We start from the raw sequence: 15,344 nt of genomic DNA, 5'->3' as shown, positions 1-15,344 counted from the left end.
TAGTGACAGCGTTTGTGTTGGAAATAGAAGTGGAAGTAGTACGTGATGGTTGCAAGGATGAGAGTATTATGCATGGAGTGAATTACATTACATTGCATGGCTACTCCTACTCTTATTTATAGAAGGTGTAAGTTGGTTCTTTCCCCCCACATACTACTATACCTTTACTCTAGATCTTTCTAGGTTACTTAACATTATCTAGGACTTCCCTCTAGACTAGTTTTTTCTAGATATTTTCTTAAGCCTATTCTAGAATATTGTAAAATAGCTTTAACTAGAAATTATAAGATTTTTCTAGATTAGTTATTAGCTTATTTTTAACAGTTTGTTGGTAATCTTTGGGGTGAAGAGGTGATAGAAACATTACACCTTTGCTGCTACCTTGGAGTGGTTGGGATGATAACCACACTTCAGACTTAATAACCACACTTCAGACTAGAGGTGGTTATTGAGTAGGGTAGCCCAATGATAATAGGGTCAGGGTCAAGCTTATAGGGCTTTTAATGGACAGGACCCTTATTGGGCAGGGTCAATATAGGGTCAACATGTTTTTCCAATTTAATTGATAAAGAAAATACATAATGTAAAAATAATTATATAGATAAATTTGTATTCATATGTATATAATAATGGCTTTGTCCAAAATTTATTTTAATTGATATTTTGAAGGCCCGCATATTATCGACCCGCTAATGATCCGCGACCCACATTGACCCACCCTATAAAATGTGACCATCTTTGACCCGACCCGCAACCGACCCTGACCCGACCAATAACCAGGTCTACTTCAGACTTATGCTTATCTTTATTTGTGTTTTCTGTTACTACTAGTTGTATGCAGACTGACTAATGTAGTTAAGGTTCACCATATATACACAGCTTAATTGGACAAATATCGAGGTGATTTCATTTATAGAAAACAATATAATTGTCCAATCTCAAAAGAAAACAATCCTACTTACTATAGAATCACCACATCAATACCTTGTCGAATTTGCTTTGCAAGTATCTCTGCTTGTCTTCTCCAAAAGCTGATACATTCAAGTGCATAATTTGTAAAGTCCACAAGCATGTGTGTATTTCCGCCCATTTGGGGTTGATGAGGATCAAAAACTAACTTGTTAAGCATGGGAGCATGCTCGGCCAAAAAAAGTGCTAGATTCATCTCTGGATCACTTCCTGAAAATCGACCAAACTCTACAACCGAAAGGTGCTTATGCGCACGTATTGTTTCAATTTCAACATCGTTTTGTATCGACATCGCCGGTGATCTTGATGGTTTACTAATGGTATAAAGCTGCAAACCAACATCAAATGATAAATAGATCAACCATGATATCTTGAGCATTTATTAAATTTCTAGGGTTAAACCAAAACTTTTACCTTCAACTTGAAGGTGTGCAACACAGGGCATGCCTTAATGAAAGGGATCAGAGTAAGAAGGTTGTCTTTTCCGTCTTTCGAAAACGTAAAATATATCTCCAATTGCTTAACATTAGGAAAACTCGGAAAATTAGTTGGAAGAGATGTTTCCTACGTACAACATCAGAACAACCCAAATCCAATTAAAGGTTAAAATAATTAAGAGACATTAATTAATACATAAGTAATGGATATCGACACATAATTATAATTAAAATAGTTAAGCGACCAACTAACCTCTAAAGACCAAGAAAGAGAGAGTTGCTCAAGTTGAGTAGAAAATTTTGAAAAGACATTCAATTTGCGATTGTGATACCAATATCGATCCTCAAAGGTTACATTTACAAGTGCCGAAACACTATGATATTGTACCTCTTGTTTGATACCCAAGAATTTAAAGCAAGTAAGATTTGGAGCTGAAATCTGGATTGATTTAATATTGTTGCACCCAGATAACTCAAAATGCTTCAACTTATAGGAGGAAACAACAACTTGTGTTTTAGGAAAAATCCCCACCGATCCACACAAATAAAACTCACAATTCTTGACGGTTAGACGATCAAGATTGAGACAATTCGACAAAACATATTCAACCACATCTCCCTCAACTACCAATGCTTCCAAGTGGATAGTTTTCAACGCATTATTATTGGAGAGAAAATCCTGCCGGATTACGTAACTATTCTTGAGCATAATAGGGTGACCATTTTGAGTTGACAAGTTCAACTCCAAGTTGCTTACATTTTTGCTTAATGCCATAGCTATCCACTTATCAATATTAGTGGTATACGATCCATAAAGAGGAAAATGAATTCTAAAAGTAGTCAGATACGAGGCACGATTTCCAGTCATAACCTGATTAACCCATTTACAATATCTATTAAGTTGATAATTATACGATGGTCTGCAAACCGTTTTAGGGCGGTGAATCAAGTGAAAATCAGGGTGTTCGAAATCAAGATCAAGTAAGTAAGTCCAAACATATCTCCACCTTTTGGAAACAAGGCTAGTTCTTCCTGCTGATTTCATGTCCACAAAAGATAACAAGTGCAACAATACATCATCAGGCAAATCACCAATTCTATCCACATTACTATTATCATTGATTAATAAGAAGTTAACCTCGTTATCGTTATTTCTCCTTCTCTTTGGAATGAGGTTGTTGTATAAGTCTTTTGAGGTAATAACCTTATCAAGACAGTCCTTCAAATTCCTCGAAATACGGTCTGATCTTCCTTCATAATAAGCATTAGGAGAAGTATTGCAATTTATAGCTCCGGCAATGATCGCACGGGCTGAGGTCAAGTCATCCATTCACCGATATAGTCGAATACAACTGTCTCCTTAATGAAAAACATTAAAACTGTCAAGCTTAAAGATTGTAAACACAAATTAAATCTGCAGAATATATAGATTCAAAATAAATGCAACAAAGTGTTAACTAAACCCTAGATCATACATATTCAATAACAAAGTGTTAACTAAACCCTAGATCATACACAAATTTTAAATGCGACATAATATATAGATTCAATATAAAGGTAGTGTGAACTAAACCCTAGATCATACATATTCAATAATTTTATTAAAGAAATAAGAAGAAGCGTACCTCAAAGAAGGGTGTAGCGCCAAATAAATCTGAAATTGCAAGGCAAAAGCTTGAACCTTATATTCTTACTAGTTTTGTACCCGGCGATGCCTGGGTTGTTTATTGAATTTTAAGAATTAAGATAAATTTATAGTTCGAGTTAACTTATGACCACACCTAACAAGTCTATATAGTAATAAAATTTTATTAGATTGTGAAGTATATATGTTATTTTAACTGATTAGTACATATTATAAATGAATGATTTACGCTTTGAACTACTTCATTCGTTCCAAAAAATATTTTGATACAAAAAATTAAATTTATATGATAATTTTTGAGAATTATAATCTAATAATTTTTTTGAATAAAATTATAATTCAATTTGTACATCTGAAATATTGGTATTTTATCGAAAATAAAACTCTAAATCAACAATTTTATCCTAAATTTCTATCTTATAAAGTCTCGTCAAGTGTCGCTGCCTCGTGACCTGGTTAAAAGTTTAGCTTTATATATTAGTTATATGATTGAGCATCCAAAATATAATTCTCTAATAAACTTAGGAAATAGTTGTATCTAAGGAAACAATTCTGAAGGCTAAAAAAAATTATCCAACACCTTTCTAAATACTATCTGTATGTATTATCCCGTATCTTTTACGAGTAAATATTATTATCTCCACTAATAAGGAGTAATAACTTTAGTGTTGTTCCCGTAAAAAAAAAAATATATATATATATATAAAAAATAAAAATAAAAAACTTTAGTGGAAAAGTTATTGAACAAACGGCAAGAATGACAATAAGCCAACATCACAAAAGAATACAGGCCCATTGAAGGTATACTGAGCCGGGCCTAAATTGGGTCTCTTTGTATAATATCGAACTATATAATCAGGCCTTTTATGGGTGTGTTCGACAAAATATAGCTATGAAAGTAAATGTCAGTTATGAATGTGCTTTTAGCTATGAAGATAGAAAATTTAAATATAAGTGTTTGGTAAATTAGCGGTTGACTAGCTGTTACATATACAAAATCAATATTTTATTTTTCAAACTATATATTAAATTTTCAAAAGCTACTTCAAAAGCTAATAAATCTAACGTTTCATAAAAGCTAACTTCCCCACTAAAAGCTACCATAAACACTACTTTGTCAAACATTTATATTTTTTTTGTTAAATAGTGGTTTGACTTGCCCTATATATATAGTTTTATATAATTACCTTTCTTTTCGTCTACTATCTATAACTTTATATTAAAGGCGAAACCAGGATTGACACATGTCATCTCCTGGTTAAAAATTTCCCCTCCAAAAGTTTATAATTTTATTTTTTTTTTTCATTTTTTTAGCCAAAGCTTCTTAGAGAAGTTTTTAATACGTACAAACTATACAATAATATTTCACTTCCTATTTGATAAATATATTCCATTTGTATACATTCAAACAAAGATATATTTTTTTTATACAATACTAAGCAATGTAATAGTTTTCTATCTATAACTTTGTAGTTCATAGTTATTTTTAATAGTCGTGCATATATTATTCTCTCTGTATTCTTTAGTGTGATAATTTTTTTTTAATATTTTTTGTAATCACAAAATTTTCATCCTATTTTGCAATTAAGAATAATTTTTTATAATTAAATAATAGTGTTAAACTAATAATAGGTATTAAGTAATAAAAAATACCGTGAATAGCACGGGACTTAACCTAATTAAGGATTAAAACCCAAATTAAGAACAAATTTTTAAAAAAACAGTGTCACCTTTTGTCTTTATTTTCAAAATCATCATGATTGTCATTAATAATAAGACTATTCAAGCTTATTGTTTAATTTAAATTATTATTATTTATTTTATTTTATTTTATTTTATTTAAAAAAATCTAAGTTTCTCCGCTTTAACTTAGCTTGTTGACATATTTTAACCAATAATACTACTTACAAATTTAACTTGACTATATTTTGTTATAATCTTCTCTCAAGTGTAAGATAATTTTTTTTTTAATAACTAGACATATTAAGGTTAAATTTATGCACGAATAAATATTGTATCGACTATTAATTAAACAGAATAGTATGACTATTAAAAATTATAAAGGTAAAACTTAAAGCAACGTTGATATGGTGTATTAAGCATGCCCGGTCGTAATCCTGGGCACCGTGCCGTGCCGGGCCGCCGCGGGCCGTGCCTGGCGGGCCGCGGGCTGGTTCGTGCCGTGCCGGTCATGCCGGCGGGCCCAGGATTTCGTGCCGTGCCGTGCCGGCCATTTTCACAGGCCAGCCCACGGCACGGCACGGCCCTCGTGCCTGGCGGGCTCGTGCCGTGCCGGCCACGTGCCGGGCTGCGGGCTGGCCCGCGCGGGCTGGTGCAGTTTTCAATTTTTTTTTTTTTTTTTTTTTTTTAATGACAACATTATTAATTAATAAGTTTATAATGTATATAAGTTATAAAATTATAATTATAAGTTTTATAAGGTAACTTATAAGTTTATAACTTATAAGTTATAAGTTATTAAGTTATGAATTTTATAATTATAAGTTGAATATTTATGTTTTATAATTTGTATATTCAATATTTATATTTATATATTTACTTTATACTATTACTTTAAAATTTAATGTTTATGATTTATTAGTAATTGGTATAATTTTATTTTATTTTAATATGAATTTACAAATTGTAACAAAACGGGGAAAAAAGGCAAATTGGACTTTGGATGTGAATAATGCGTACTTTATATTATTATTACTTGAGTTGAGAAAATTGTACAATGATAACAATGATAAAAATCATACAATGATGGTATTAAACAAAAATTGGAAAATGATAAAATTGATATTTTTAAAATCGTACAATATACAATAATTGTCTATTCTTCTTCTCCTTCTTCTTGCTCGTCTTCGTCTTCGTCTTCGTCTTCGTCTTCGTCTTCGCCTTCGCCTTCAAGGTCATCGGCTAGTTGCATAGATTGGGAACTAGCCGAACCCGAACCGGAAGCGGAGGTTCCTTCTTCGTTGTCGTTGTGGTCGTAAGAACGGTCTTGTGAGCGATTTTCCGCATCCAACCAATCTTTGAAACACACGCACATTTCTAGTGTTTCGGGTTTTAGACTTGTTCTTCTATCGTCTAAAACCCTTCCGGATGCGCTGAAAGCTCGTTCGGAGGCGACGGAGGAAACTTGGATAGCAAGAATGTCTCGTGCCATTGCCGCCAAAGTTGGATGCTTCGAGCTTTGTTGTTTCCACCATGCAAGGAGGTCGAGGCTGTTTATCTCATCGTCGTCCATGCCTTTGGTGAAGTCGTAACTCAGGTACATCTGCAACTCCGAGACGTCGCTTTGCGTTCTCCTGATTGATGAATCACCTGAAAACCTTGAAATCAAGTTAGTAGCTTGTGAAAATAAATGTTTGGCCTTCTTACTTACGTTTTTAGATGGTTGGGAAGGCCCTGAGCGAGGAACGGTGCCATATTTGGCTTCATAGACTCTATATAAAGCAAAAAACTGATCCTTCACATTAGTCTTATAGTTTTCTACATCATCGTCAAGAAACATGCATTGAAAGTAAATGTCAACTAACATAAATGTGTTTTCATACTTTTGCCTAGGATCTAATATGGAAGCAAAAATATAAATCAAAGGAATCTGACTATAATATTTACGCCACTTTTTTTCCATTGCTGGAAGATACTGATCATAATCACTTTGATCGCGATGATCAGCGAAAAGTTGGGCGAGTAAGCATGCATTAGAAAGAAAGTTTTGAGCACAAGGATTGTAAACAGTAGAAAAACAATACGTCATGTTATATAATAACTGTAAAAATTGCATATATCTTTCACAGTTATTCCAATCATCATCATACAAAGCATTTTGTGGAAATTTTTGGTTGTAAAATAATGTTAACGGGCCCTTGTACTCAATTGCCTTTGTTAACATGTCATAGGTGGAATTCCACCTAGTTGGGCAATCGGTTCTAATTTTTATTACCCTTATCTTTTGTTGTTTTAGAAAACTCTTCCATTCTTGGTATCTCATGTTAGAGCTATTAATAGACATAATAGCATCTCTGATTTTGCTGTAGTATGGGCCAATTGCCCGAACTCCATCCTGTACACATAAGTTAAGTACATGGCAAACACATCTAGTATGAAGAGCTTCACCGTCTAATAGTACATCGGTTAAGTTTTGTTTGATAAGATTAGCTGTGTATGTCATAGAGGTTGCATTATCAAAAGTCATAGACATCATTTTATCTCGAAGGTTGTATTCGTCTATTGCTTGCATTAAATGGTGAGCAATGTTAATGCCGGTGTGTGGGTATTCCAGCATTTTGAAATGTATTATTCTTTTTTGTAACATCCATTGATCATCTACCCAATGGCAAGTCACACATAAATAGTGATATTTATAACCACTATCCCACGAATCGGCTGTTAAAGATACTCTACAGTTAAGGTTACTCAATTCGGCTTGTAACCGGACTTTGTACTCTAGGAAATTTTTCATTGCTGCGGAACGAACGGTTTTCCTAGAGATTCTTTTATGTTGGGGTTGTAGTGCTTTGTTAATGTAGGTGTTGAATGCGTCACTTTCCGAGAAAAGAAAAGGTTGTTCGGCGTGTACTATCATTTTTCCTAGTTCATCCCTATCCCTCTCATAGTTGTATGTAAAGCCGTATGGATGGAATTGGGAAATTTTGGGCTGGGTTGGATCACTAGCTGGTTTTGCACAAGCTTTCATGTGTCTAGATAAGTGTCCCGTCCCGTTTTTGGTAACTGCCGTGAATACACTATTACATGTTTTACATTTTGCCCATTGTTCACCATCTTTACTTAGGACAAAATAACGCCATACCTCACTCCTTCGGTTTTTCAAAAGTAGCATCTCAGTTTCGGTTAACCATTCATGATGTGTGTATTGGTTAGTAGGGGGACTAGTGGGAGTGGCAGTAGAAGGGGTAGTAGAACCGGAGGGAATTCGGGTACTTTCTTGGCTACCTTGGCTAGAACAATAGTTTTGTTGATTACCGATATAATTAGGTGGAAATTGGTATGGTGGTAGTGGAAATTGGTTTAGTGGTGGTGCTGGAAATCCCGACGTATTATATGGCTCATAGCCCGGGGGGAAGTAAATGGGGTCATTGGTTTGACTCGTAATTTGGGGGCTCGTTGTATTTGGTGGTTCCCTAGAACTACTACTACGGATAAGTCGGCCTTTCCCCCTAGACCTAGATGATGGGTTGTTCGATGCCATAATTAACAATTAATTTTTTAATAAAAAGTGGTTAACTATAATAATAATAATTAATAACAACAATTTTAACAATAAAAATATCAATAATAATAATTAATAACAACAACTATAACAATAACAATAACAACAAAAATAAATAATAACAACAATTGTAACAATAATAATAATTAATAACAACAATTATAACAACAACAATAACAAATTAACAATTAACAACAATAATAATTAAACAAGATTATTCTAATAATAACAATAAAACAATAATAAATTTAAGATTAGTTTAGATCTTACAACCGTGCTTCAACGCTCCACAAATTACGATTACGAACTTTTTAATTTTTTTCCGATATTAGGAAAATAATTAGAGAATTTAAGAGAATAATTAGAGAATTTAAGAAAATAAGTATTATTAGAGATTTAGAGAATATAAGAGATAAGAAGAAGAGATTGTGATTTTGTGATTTGGGAATGAAATGGAGGTGAGTATTTATAGAATTTTTGGCAAAAAACTAGCCGTTTATAGCCGTTTAACTAGCCGTTGGCCCGCGGGCCGTGCTTGCGGGCCGTGCCTTCGGGCCGTGCCTGCGGGCCAGCACGGCGGGCCTTGCTCGTGCTCGTGCCGGGCCGTGCCTGGGAATTCTCCACCGTGTCCGTGGCACGGCCCGTGGCACGGAAGTCGAACTTCGTGCCGTGCCGTGCTTGACTTCGGGCCGTGCCGGGCTGCTCCGAACGGCGGGCCGTGCCGGGCGGCACGCGGGCCAACCCGGCCCGTGCCCAGGTTTACCCGGTCGTATTATTACAAATCATCACTTCATTGTCATTTAGAAATGAAAAATAAACAATCACTTCATCAACATATGGACAACTCTATGACATAATATGACATGTTTAAAATTTTACTAATTCATTTAAAATTTGGCCATGTAATAAAAATCATAAGGTAACGTAACCAAATTTAGTACAATAAAAAAATAAGAACAACTATTTACAACTTGAAAATAGTATAGTGCACCCGGGTGCACCATGCGCATGGTGCACCCGAAAAGAACATTAGACATATTTTAAAGAATATGGGCAAAAAAAAAGAACATGCTAGTCTTTGAAAAAGAACATACCTGTGTTTGACAAAAGAACATGTTTGTGTTTGACAAGAACATGACATTACAAAGAACATAAAGTCTTTACAAAAAGAACAAGTTATTTTTCATGGTTATTTGGGTGGTTAAACGTGTTTGAAAAAGAACATTATATTTGACAAAAAAGAATATGTTCGTGTTTGACAAAGATATAGGTGATCATTGGGCAGACCGGGCCAAGGTTAAAAAATCAGCTCACTTCTCGAGTCGGGCCAAGTTTTGGGCTGAAGTTTTTGTGCCCAAACCTGCCCAAAATGGTCCGGCCGTGCGGGCTTTTCGTGTTGAGTATAAAAAAATCAACTAAAATGCATAATAACGCAATCCCAAACCCGCCCAAAAATTTAAATTTACGGGCCAGGTCCGACCGAATTTGGGGGTGAAATTTTTTTGCCCAAAACCCGTCCAAAATTAAGCCGGGTCGGTCTAACTTTGATCACCTCTAACCAAATAACATAAAGTCTTTACAAAAAGAACATGATAATGCAGTAAAGAACATGTTCTTTTTTCTAGTTACTCGGGTGATTGAATATTTTTTATTTTTTTTTATTATTATTTTTTTTAATGTACATACATTAAAGAACATATTGTATAATATAAAGAACATATAGTTCAAACTCAAAGAACATATTAATCAAATTTAAAGAACATATTATGCTCACGTTCTTTATAAATATCTATAATGTTCTTTTTTTCGCCCATGTTCTTTTAAATATACCTAATGTTCTTTCCGAATGCACCATGCGCATGGTGCATCCGGGTGCACCAACCATACATTATTTACAACTCGCATCAATCAAAAAGAAAAATATCTATCAAATTGAACGTATCATCAACTTGGTAAATTTAGTGGGTGTCAGTTCTCCTAATCTCATATATTGACCGTATATTATGAACCGCTCTAGAAAGGTCCTAGCAATTAGCAAAAAAAACTTTAAATTAATTGAATTTAATCACAACCAATTGCAATTGAATTTCATGCATGTTGTCCAACAACATAACTAGGCCCACTAGTGCTAGACGTAAATAAGTTGTTAATATGGTTGTATTTTTTTACGTGGATCATCCATCTACACTCATATTACAACTAAATATCCTCCCAAGTATACATCAATTAACCCTAAGAGTATAAAGTTTTTTTTTTTTTTTTTTTTTTTTTTTTTTTTTTTTTTTTTTTTTTTTTTTTTTTGGCATGGTAGCCCTTTGGGTAAAATATTCAAGCGTGAAATTTTCTTATTTTAGTTGAGACGTGTATTACCAATTGTATATGTTACGGAATATAATTCTTCATCAATTCATGTTCCAAAAAGGTAACTAATCATTTACATTAGCCGAGCATGACATAAGTTACACGATGTAGCACATGTGGAGCGCTTATCTCAACATACTCAAATACGTGTTATAATTTTTCTTAAATTAGCCACGAACATGACATATGTATAATTACATACAACTTTGACTCTTAAAATTGTATTGTTTTCAAATATTGATTAATATGGTAATAATATATGGTTTCTCTTACTTTTAATTATACTTTTATAAATATCTATAAATTCCTTAAATTTACATGAAGTCGAAATAAAAAAAAAAAAAAAAAAAAAACAAGGTTGAATGCACATTAAGGTTGTATGTACAAGTCGTATTATGATTCCATATGAGGAATAAATAAATATCAAAGATCAATATGAAATGTAACATATAAAAAGATTATTTCCATATTATATTATTCTTTAGCTTTAAGGTGAAGATAACATTTACTTAGAGGTAAAAGGTAATACACTCAATAATGGAAACATAAAAATTATTTTAATGTATTGGGATGTAAAATGGGATCAAATACTCTATGTATGTTGACAAGTTGAAGGTGACTTCATTTCTGTATTTTGGTAGATCATGAAGTGTAACATCGTCATATATATGGATAATTACCAACAAAAAAATTAAAAATATCAAATGGATGGGAAATAATCCATATGTCAAATTGCCACCCAATATATTGTGTTGGATATTGGATTCCAGAGTGCACACCCAAAATAATCCATGTCAAGGAGCTTTTTTTTTTTTTTTCGGTATTTTTTATAAATAAAGAAACAAAATTGGTAGTAATATAATTACATTAAATTAAAATTATAAAATAAATAATTATAAAATATGTTCCTCTATTGTGGTCCTCATCTTTTTAGCTATGTTGCCATCCATCCTTTTCATAAAAAGAAACCATAATTCTACTACTATTACTCTTCTTCCCTACTCAACAATAAATATTATCTTAATATTATTTTATACATCAAATTAAAATGTAGTATTATTATTATTAATAATATAATTCTTATTATTAATAGGAGGCCAATCAAGTAGGTACAATGTGTTGGAAAATCACAACAATACCAAATACAAATTTCCAAAAATACCCTTAACATAAGATACCTATTACTAAAAAGGGAAACCCCCACATGAAGGAAAAGCTTAATTATAATGAAGTCATATGACTATAATCGTCTATATAATGGCATAAAATGTGGTGCTCCGCTTTCCAATGAGCAAAATTATTAACATCAACTAATAATTTTATTTTATATTTTCCTTTTTCCATTATATTTATTAATATTGATTAATAAATTTATTTTATATTTTCCTTTTTTTTTCATTTCCTTTCCCATTTGCCGACCTTTTGATTATTTTACCCCTGACCCTTAAACTCCACCCACAACATCATCCTTTAGAAATTCCATCCTCCATTTCTTCTTCTCTCTATCTTCTTTGCCCAAAAAAAACTCAAAAAAAAAAACAAAAAAACCCACCATTTCTCAATCTTCTCTCTCCAAAACCCAGAATTTTTTTCTGCAAATAAATCATTCAATAAAAAATAAAACCCAGAAAAATTATGGCGCAGAAGAGAGAGAAAGATGAGACTTTGGAGCTGAAAGTATCAGCTGAAACACCCCTTTCTCTCTCTTGCCCAGATAATTGCAAAAAACTCACATCTACATCTTCATCTTCAAACAATACCCGGCCCGATATGACCCGTGTAGATCCGGATCCAGCCCGACCCAGATCCAAACGAGGAGCAGAAAACGAAGAAGAAACCCATCAACCTCTGGTTGAAACGAAGTCGTTTAAGGAAGACCGTCCAGTATCGACCACCACAACGACGACCACAAAAATGACGACGACGACCACCGTGGAGGTGTCGGTAACGACGGTGAAAAAGGCGGTGAATCGGTGTTTGGGTTGCGGTAAACGGGTCGGGTTAACCGGGTTTCGATGTAGATGTGGAGATCTGTTTTGTGCAGAACACAGGTATTCAGATCGACATGATTGCAGTTATGATTATAAAACTGCAGGAAGAGAAACGATTGCACGGGAAAATCCTGTTGTTAGAGCTGCTAAGATCTTAAAAGTTTAGTGGTCAAACTTTGAGTCAAAGGAGAGAGAAAATGGGAAAAAAAATGAAAAATTTTAGATGGTTGAGGCTTTGGTTGATTGGTGATGGTGGATAAGGTGGTGGGTGAGTGGGTGGTTGGGGATGAGGGGTATTATTGTCATTATTGCAAGATGCGTTGTGACTTTTTTTTTTTTTTTTTTTTTGTATTTTTATTATTTGTTTGTTTCTCTTTTTTACGGAGGAAAAAAAAAAGAAAAAAAATAATTTAAAATTTAAGTAATTCTTCTATAGTAGTTATAATATATTTAAGAGATTTAACCATGAACTTAAATGGGTTGAGTAGTACTACTTGTATTATTATTTGTTGTTACGAGTATGTTGTAATTTAAAAAGAAAATTGTTGAGTGGCTAACTTGGTTATTATTATTCAATTATTCATCATTCTTTATTTGATTTGATTATTTTCAAATTTAGTTATTCGATTTCGTAATTATTTATTTATCAATTTCAACTTAAGCCTTACAAATTGATTGTAATTTTCCAAATGTTGTCCATATACTACGTACTCTTTTAGAAATGTTATTGAATGGTTTTGTGTGGATGAAATTGAAAATAGATTGATCGTGTATTCGTGTTGTATGGTAATTGGTTATCTCGAGATCGCAATCGTCTCGAGATAACCTAAATCTTAATTTAAATTCGAAATTGCGACTGGATTCAATCGTGGTAGGCTGGAGAATTATGTCAATGTGAATTTTCAATTGAATGGACAAAACTTTTGCGTGTTTGATGTGTTAGTATTGCACGAGTTTGCGAGAGAAATGACATTGACATTTTCATTTTGAATACTATTGTGGCGACCGTGTAATGAGGTCAATGGAGGGTAGGAAGTAGATTCTCGAGCTAACAATTAGTTTTGCCAATGACATTAGCAACACCACGACACGAATCAAACTGGTCTTACCACTAGAATATGGTATTAGAGGATTTATAGGTTGGATGAACAAAAGACCAAAAGACGAGATTGTGGAGTATGCACCATGACTCCATAAGGTAGAAGGTTGAGATTCGAAGTATGTTGTGAGTTTAAACACGCATAGGGCTTGTTCTAATATACTGAAATTAGCTAAATTGAGCTGAATTGAACTGAATATTTTATAAGAGAAGGAAATTAGGAGCTGAACTGAAAATAAACGTATGAGAACAGACCCGTAGATGAACCAAACAAAGCCATTAAGATGTATCTTGCAAGGGCACATAAACAGAAACACCTGCTTGTTTTCAAATTATTGAATTTGCTGAATTTGATGCGTTAGCTTGATTACAATTCACAAGTGCTAAATTCAAAAATATGAGGATTTGTAAAATGACGCCTTAAATTTGCCTTGGTCGGATGGAAAGTTTATGTGCAGACATATCGAATTTAGCCCGTAAGTAAGAACTCAACATACTTGAGTAAAGATGCAAAAACTTAACCATTTTGCAAGTAGTGAAAACACCATAATTGTAAGGAAGTTGTTGAGCTTTGACATAGTATCAATATCAAAAGCAAGATTAAAAGATGATATGATGTGGTAAGGAGCAAAGGTTTCCATACTTTCCAAAAACGTGACATGGATTTAGTAATAAAAATGACACATCAACATCTATCAAATAGATTATTAATAGACTAACAAAAAGAGATAAACCAATGAAGTTCATATCGTTTGCTATTTACGGAGTACAAAGTATAAAGTTACAAAGCGTCAATGCATTGCAAAGAACAATAAAATCCATAAGCTATGTTAATTTGACATTATTCAAGTTATTATTACTCCGCCCGTTGTTATTTTTTTAAAAAGAATTACAGTAAATTAAAATCTAACATTTAAATCACAACAGATCAAATCAACAATTCTGATTGTATTACGTTCTTATTTCATGAGATGAAAACATAACTCGATTCAGTAGTTTATTTAAGGGTGGCTTGCTGATAATAGGCATATATACATACTGTATTACACTAGTTGTATCCTTGATCATAAAATGAAATCATCTTAACACAAGAGTACCAAGTTTTTGAAGGAAAATGAAACCCATCAAAAGATTATTGAACGAGTTTTATGGAAGAATATGTAACGCAACATAATAGTGGGGTAGTTGGATGTCGAAAGGAACCAAAAAGATGAAGAATAAAAGGAAGAAAAAATAAAATAAAAAATAAAGAAAAAAAAAAAAAAAGCCAAAAAAATTAGAAAAAAGAGGAAAAAGAAAACTGGATACTGCTCATCTAATACTATCACAATGAAGCAAAGGCAAAACCTTCATGCTAACTGTCGCAAAAGCCTCCATTTCCTCTCAAAATGGTCTGTTTAAAGCACTTATTTATTCATTTTTTTGATGTCTCATATCTTTATCATATCTTCTTATGTTTCCCAAATTTTTTTTAAAGTAATTAATTATAAGTTATACATTTTTTTTGGTTAAGTCCGTTTACTTTTTTAACTACAACGTTTTATCAAACAATTCTTTTAGAAAATCGCCGAACAAATATATTAATCGAGTGACAAATAGT

The 15,344-nt window shown here is 33.0% G+C and overlaps 2 protein-coding genes across 2 annotated transcripts; one reads left to right on the top strand and one right to left on the bottom strand.

The window, feature by feature from the left end:
• Positions 1-1,581: 1,581 nt before the first annotated feature.
• Positions 1,582-2,736, bottom strand: LOC110696157 (F-box/LRR-repeat protein At3g26922-like). Its single transcript, XM_021873445.1, has one exon. The coding sequence runs from the start codon at positions 2,734-2,736 to the stop codon at positions 1,582-1,584; it is 1,155 nt and encodes a 384-aa protein (XP_021729137.1).
• A 9,294-nt stretch (positions 2,737-12,030) lies between these two features.
• On the top strand, positions 12,031-13,202 carry LOC110695998 (zinc finger A20 and AN1 domain-containing stress-associated protein 5-like). Its single transcript, XM_021873255.1, has one exon. The coding sequence runs from the start codon at positions 12,290-12,292 to the stop codon at positions 12,809-12,811; it is 522 nt and encodes a 173-aa protein (XP_021728947.1). The 5' UTR covers positions 12,031-12,289; the 3' UTR covers positions 12,812-13,202.
• The last annotated feature ends 2,142 nt before the right edge of the window (positions 13,203-15,344 follow it).

The sequence above is a fragment of the Chenopodium quinoa genome, unplaced genomic scaffold, assembly GCF_001683475.1.
Source record: "Chenopodium quinoa cultivar QQ74 unplaced genomic scaffold, ASM168347v1, whole genome shotgun sequence".
Taxonomy (NCBI): Eukaryota; Viridiplantae; Streptophyta; class Magnoliopsida; order Caryophyllales; family Amaranthaceae; genus Chenopodium; species Chenopodium quinoa.
The sequence above is the reverse complement of the archived record's forward strand: the minus strand, read 5'-3'. Positions and strand labels throughout refer to the sequence as shown.